Raw genomic sequence first — 7,046 nt, forward strand, 5'->3', positions numbered from 1 at the left:
GAGATCTACCTGGGTAGATGTGAAACCTACCTGTGACTCGGCTGCATGGTGACCCTTTGCCACTTCCTGTCCTCAGTCTCTACCTTCTCGATGATTAATTCTGAACCCCAAACCTGACTCCAGGCACTGGTCCCTTCCCCTCTGCCCTATTGAGAGCGATGGCATCAGCATGCTTTACTACACATTTATTGCGGAGGTAAGAGTTTTGCTGCCCCTCGCGGGTGCTGGGCTGCCAGGGCTAATGGCTGGAGAAGGCAGTTTGTATGCTAATTCTGCTGATTGTCAGCTTCTTGAGGATCCTACTTCAGCCATACTATCTGCCCTGGGGGAAAGATTTCCCCCTCTTCCTCCAGCCACTATCCACCTGCCCTCTGCCTCCCCTCCCCCTCTAGCCTCCAGACCCTCTAGGCTCCCAGCCAGCCTTCCCATGGAGACCTATAAAATTTTATTTGACTCATTATATCCCAGGCAATGCCTTATTCCTTTTGATAATAGTCCAGATTCAAATGTGTTGTCTGCCTCAAAGAGGCTGATTCTTGGGCCTGATACTGGGGAAGAAGTGTTGAGAAGGTGGGCGGAACCAGCCCAGGCTTTCATATACTACTTCCTTTTTCAGGAAAAGGTACATCTGTGCTCACGCACCTAGGGCTCCTTCTCAGTGCTCCCCTCAGAGAACTGACAGACTTGGTATTCTTAATGGGGATGGGCCTGACCATAGTAAACAAGCCTCAGATCTAAGGGTGGTTAGGATCAGAGCCTCTTCTGTAAGTCTCCATTAGTACAGCCTTGCTGGTTAACCCTAACCCAGACGTGTATGACCTTGGTAGGCATTACCATCACTTAAGGAGGTGGGAAAAAAATTGATGCTTTGGCGATAGTTCCTGAGATTTAATTGGTCTAGGGGAGTGTAGCTCAAGCACTGGGACATTTATAAAAAGAGAAAAATACACATTCAAGACCTAAACCGTTGTCCAAACCGATGTCCAACAGACTGAACCCTAAATCAGAGTGCTCATTCATTACACGAAGTGGGGAACACAAGCCAGTCTCCTGCCCGGTTCCCATTCTTCTTCCTGGTAAAGAGTCAGTTTAGAGACCCCATATGCTTTTATAATCCAGTAGGGAGTGATGCCTTATCACAATGAACCCAGTCCTCACACAGGGCTTAGTTTATGCCTTCATTCTTCTGCTTGGGGCTACATGACAGAGAGCAAATGACCTAATCTTCATAAACCTCAATTTCAACGTCCTTAAAATGGGAGTAATAAGTACCCCCAAAGACTTGCAAGGATTAAAGTACATGAAGGAGCCAGTCGAGTGTGCTTATAGTGATTAAAGTGCTCATTAAAAGGAAGCTGTTATTACCATCAACATAAAACCTGGTGCCTTGTGTTCAGAGGGCCTGGTGCTGCCCCCATGAGCTGATAATAATGCTGACTATGAACACACTTACTATTTGCTGAACACGATGTTAAAGGCTGTACATATATTATCAGAGGCATCCAGAGGCTAAACAGCATGTCCAAAGCCCTCAGCTAATCAACAGCATAGCCCAGGCTGACATAGGCCAGGCTGATGCTGGGGCTTGCCCGTGATGCTCATTCCAGAGCACCAAATGGGCCAGAATAACAGGATGTAAGTACATCTGGCTTTCCTGGGTGCTGCTGGCTGAGACCTCGAAGAAAGGAGTGAGTTACATAAATGTGATCCTGCATGGAGACTCTTGAAAAGGGAAGACAGCTTTGTGAAGGTGACGCTTGTATAAACTGCTCTTTGCTTTCTACTTTTCCAGATGCCTTTGGCTACTCTCTCTCTCACACATCTGCAATACAAACTGTCCCCTAACCATCCCGTGAAGCAGTTATGTCAGCAGTTTATACAATATTATTTTGAGCTACTGATTTGGTTACAGAACTTCCTAGTTACATCAGGGTCCCAAGGATGCCTTGGGTCACCTTAAGTGGACACGGCTATTGCCCAGTGTTGTTGCCATTGCTGGGATGTTTGTGAGGATTCTGGCTCACCTATGCCAGGATCATGTGGGAAATGGCCTAGTACACAGTGATGTTGTTTCATAGCCCAGGATGATCTTGAGCTCACTATGTATAAACTTGTGTTCTTCCCGCTTCCTGCCTCAGCCCCCTGAGTGTGGGGATTATAGGTGTGTGTGAACATGGCATTTTACATAATCAGCTGTGAAGGAGGCCAAGACTTTTGGCTGAGGCCTCTATGATGGCTCATTTTAGGGTATTTCGAATGCTCACCCCCTCTACAGTGACCCAAGGGACAGCTCCACTCATATCTCACTGTGTTTATACTGAACTGTCTTAAAATAGTCTATAAGTAATATATAGACTTCTTCTTGTAAGTAGGTGCATTGCTTGTACTTGCTCCCAAATATTGTGCCAGACACGCGAACAAGTAGAAGCCCCACAAAGCTCTACAGACGATGGACAAATGAGATTTTTTTTGTGTGTGTGTATGTGTGTGGGAAAACCTCATGCTTCCCACACTCTTTGAATTGCGTCATGCATTTTTTTGTTGTTGTTTGCTGGACTTTGGCCAATTTATGTTGCGTAGACATATTCTCCCAGATCCAGGGTGGGATATCAGGAGTGTTCTCCCTGCAGGAGCCCAGCTCTACCCTCTCCTCCTTCCCCTTGCCTTTCATCTCTCTTCAGAAGGAGATGATCGGAGAGGAGGGTGCAGAAGAGGGGCCTCTACTGGGCTTCCACCTGCTGCGGGATCAGTTAGGGCCACAGTGGACCAGAAGATGCGCTTGACCTTCTAAATTCTGAGATACTTTCCTATCGACTTTCGGCAATCAACTTGACCTTTCTGTCTTCAGGCAGCTGGAAGACCCATCCTCAGCAATTTTCTCTGATGTCATGACAAGCAGCAGGAGACGCCTGGCCTTGTCTATCAGAGCCCGTGGCTGTGTGGCCAGACTCTTGCCTGGTGTTCCTGTGCACGGTTTCTGCCCCTGTGTAGCTGTCTCTTGATTTTGTTGTGACTGTCTTCCTAGCTCTTTGTCCCTACCCTGAGTACCAAGGACCAGACTTCACCTAAGGCTTACCTGCGGATGGAACAAAGGAAGAATCAGATGTTTCTATGGAGCCCTGGTCACACTGCAGCACAGTCAGGAAGCAGAGAAAGAGGTGGATGCTGGGGCTCGGTTCCCTTTCTTCTATTTACTCAGTCCCGAACCCCAGTCCCGAGGGGGTGCCATCTAGGATGGGTCTTTCTTCCTCAGCTAAGCCTGTCTGGAAATATTCCAATAGACATGCCCAGAAGTGTGTATCCATGGTGATTCTAGACTCGGTCAAGCTGACAGTAAGATTAAACACCATAGTCTGTTTCCCCCAGCAGTTTCTCTCAGGCTGGTATATTTTACCCTTCCTTCCCAAGAAAGCTCACAGTCATTCTTTCAAAGCCTAGTGTTTAAACATTACCTCCTCAAAGGACCCCCGAGGTTTCACCTACTGTATGTAACATGTTGTGACTCTTTGTTTCCTATGGACTGACCAGGACCGAGGCAGACAGGGAGAAGCTAGTGGGATTCCTGGGGACTCAGATGCATCAAGTCCTCCGTCACTGAAGAAAGAATTGGCTGAATCTGAAAATGCTAGTTGTGGGCTAGCAATGGAAACGTTCTTGAGAATAAATGAGGAAGAATGAGAAACAAATGGGCCCGGTGATGGGGAGGGGAGGACTCACCCGTTAGTTCTTGTTTTGAGTGATTATTATCCAGGCCCATTCTCACCCCTACCTCTTGCTGATAAAGCTTAGAGGAGTCAGTTCTCTTCTTCCCCACCCATCTGTCCTTCCGTGTTATCCCTTTATCCTCTCCTTCACCCACCCCAGGACATCACCACAGCATCTACTGCCTTTCCACTCACTGGCTCTTTCTCCTTAGCCCTTGACTTGGAGCCTCATACTCTGAAACACCTACACCTCTCCTCTACTTTCCTCAGCCCATCTTCTCTCACCAACCCTCTACCCCTCTTCCCTCCTGACCCAGACTCCTTTAGAGAAGTGACTCTCTTGTTACTTGTTCAGCTTCTGGTCTCTTCTGGTACAGGTCCAAGTCCTGGGATATTCGTGGAATCTGCTGCTTTCTCTGGACTTAGTGAAGAGCTCAGGTTGGGGCACTGATGGTCAGGTTTCAAGCACCTGCACACATCGTCAGACAGCAAACCACCGGCTCACTCTCGGCTTTCCTTTGGTAATATGCAAAATGAAGGTATGATGTAGTAGTTACTTCACAGGGTGAGTGTATCAGGAAAAGAACATCATGTGTGTCAGTCCGGTAACAGAATAGAGGAGCATAAAAATCTATTAAAGAGTCTTGGAGTTTTTGAACAAGATATTAAGAAAAGATTTTTAGGAAATACTCTAACGAAGGCTTCTTTATCCCCTCCTAAAATGTTGGTAGTAGTTTTAAACTCTGTAGATTCACACTCAAGGTAATAATACGAAACAAAAATAACTAGACTAGACTAGGTTTTCCAAAGGGACAATGTGCCAGGCTTACGGGATTCTTCATTAGACCCAAGAATGGGCTACTGACACACTTCAGCTATAGCAAGATTAAAGGACTTGTATGGTTTTTCTCACTGTACGTAAAATACTGTTTTCATATTCCTCATCGTTCTGCCATTGTCTTATTTGCTTTATATTACCTACAAAATCAGATTCAAGCTATATCTGACTACTTCTAGATCTTCAGGGTAAAGATGGTTAAGTTTAGCAGAGTCTTAGTAGGGACCCTAGTAAGCTTTAGATCTTGCTTAATTGCTGTCTTAATTTTACATCTTCTCTATTATGGACCTACCCCAAAGGCTCCAGCTACAATTAAATTCTATCTATCTGGACTCTCCTGATTGTCCTCCAAGGCTTGAAAGAGTGGAGACGCCAAACCTCCCTATGCCGCATTTAAGTCAGAAGTGTCCAGTCAGGCTCTACGCCCAACTCCTAAATGATTTTAGTGTCTCAGCTTTTGAGGGAGAAATGTTTGGAATCCAGACAGGCTTGGAGACCTTTGACCTAATCTAGCCATAGGTTCTTGGTCCTAACAACAGTGCCAGCATGGGTTCTTTTTTTTTTTTTTTTTGATAGGCTCTACATTTTATTATTGGAGAAACCACTCCCATATTAAACATGATCAGGTTGAAAATGTTGAACTCCATTTGATAACACTCATCCAGGACCACAAATCAGCGTAAACTGTCTTGCCATTGTTGACTCCTTACAGACCCAGCTTTGTTCTCCTCCAGTGTCTTCTCTTGGAGTTGTACCTGATTTTGTTGCCAGTTTTCATCTGAATCCACTGAGGAATAGGACGATTTTGTTTTGTTTCTTGGCCAAGAATCGCTTGATTCTGAAAGTCTTGTGAGAAGACATGGCGAGAAGGAGAGGCAGGTAGACAGCACACGATGGCAGAGAAAAGGCGAAGAGGAAGCCCCGCCCAGGCATGGGTTCTATCTTGTGGAGCAGAGCCCTAAATTGAACTAGAAAGCTGTTGATTACTCCCATAATATTTGTGCCACTATTTCACCAATAGGCATATTTTGTCAGGCAAGTTATTATTGTAGCCTTGTCTTAGTTATTGTTCTGTTACTGTGAATAGACACTATGACCAAGGCAACTTGTAGAAGAAGGCATTTAACTGGGGGTTTGCTTATAGTTTCAGAGTGTTAGTCTGTGATCATGGTGGAGAGTGTGGTGACAGGAAGGCATAGTGCTGGAGCAGTATCTGAGAGCTTACATCCTGATTGATCCATAGGCAGCAGGTGGGGTGGGGGCAGGAAGGAGGCTGGGTCTGGGTCTGGCATGGGCTTTTGAAACATCAAAGCCAACGCCAGTGATACACCTCCTCCACAATGCCTCACCTCTTCCAACAAGGCCACACCTCCTAATCCTTCCCAAACAGTTTTACTAACTGGGAACAAAGCATTCAAACATATGCATCTATGGGGGCCATCTACTTTTAAACCACCACCAGATTTCAGGGTTCACATCAGGATAAAAGTAATTATATGCTTTTTTTTCTCCAGTCATATGCATAGCAAGTGCTGTAAAAACCAGTAGAGATGAAGCTTCTAGGTCAACAACAAAAATGATTTCTCCAGATTCTATACCTCAAGTATAGGGTGTTTTCAACATAGGGTTTCACCATGAAGTTCTGGAAGTAACCAAAAACGATGGGACTAGCTTGCACTGTCTGTGGATCTGTGGGACCTCACCGACCAACAACTTCCAAAGAGGTAATTCCTGCCACCTGAGCTTTTTATAGGTAGCCTAAGGTATAAGAGGGACAGTGTCCTCTCATTATAGGCTAAGTCCACTTAAACTCTACATGTGCATATGTATGTATTTGATGAAACTTCCATAGCAGTAGGCTCTTTAAAAGATCTTCAGTGTTATCTCTCCTCATATTCTCTCTTTTATCTTTTCTCTCCTCTTCCATCCCACTTAATTCTTCTTAATCTATTATTATTATTATTATTTTCCCCATTCTTCTTCCTATATGAAAACATGGTACATTTACACAGTAGAATATCATCTAGCTGTTAAGAAAAATGGATTTTTGAAATTTGTAGGTACATAGATTGAGCTGAAAGTGCTTATTCTGAGTAAGGTAACCCACGCTCAGAAAAACAAACATCACATATATGGATGCCAAGGCCAGGAAGGTAATAATAGACCACAGAGAGGAGATGGGCAACAGGAGGTATAACGGAGGTAATAGTTAAAGGTTTCTGCCTCCGAGTCTCATGACCTAAGTTCAATCCCTGTACTCACATAGCTTCTGCTTTAAAGTTTTAGTTACTTTATGGACTAAGAGCAATTGACTTTAAATAACAGTTCTGATGTTATATACCAATCTGAAATTATTTAAACAATATAAAAGTATACATATGTAGACAGCATAAATATGTAAGTCATACTTAGAGACAGATTTCTTAAAATTCTAAAATGTCCAGTGATGACTCAGTAGAAAGCAACGATGACTCAGCAAAACACTGCAATGACTAAGCAAATGC

At 44.5% G+C, this 7,046-nt stretch overlaps 1 protein-coding gene across 1 annotated transcript; it reads right to left on the reverse strand.

Annotated features, from left to right (window-relative positions):
* Positions 1–5,204: 5,204 nt before the first annotated feature.
* LOC125408085 (large ribosomal subunit protein eL39) lies at positions 5,205–5,403 on the reverse strand. The gene is given in 2 exon segments (XM_048446172.2): positions 5,205–5,355; positions 5,358–5,403. Coding segments are annotated over 2 exon segments (153 nt in total). The 3' UTR covers positions 5,205–5,248.
* Between the last annotated feature and the right edge of the window lie 1,643 nt (positions 5,404–7,046).

The sequence above is a fragment of the Myodes glareolus genome, chromosome 25 (genome assembly GCF_982192425.1).
Source record: "Myodes glareolus chromosome 25, mMyoGla1.1, whole genome shotgun sequence".
Classification (NCBI taxonomy): domain Eukaryota; kingdom Metazoa; phylum Chordata; class Mammalia; order Rodentia; family Cricetidae; genus Myodes; species Myodes glareolus.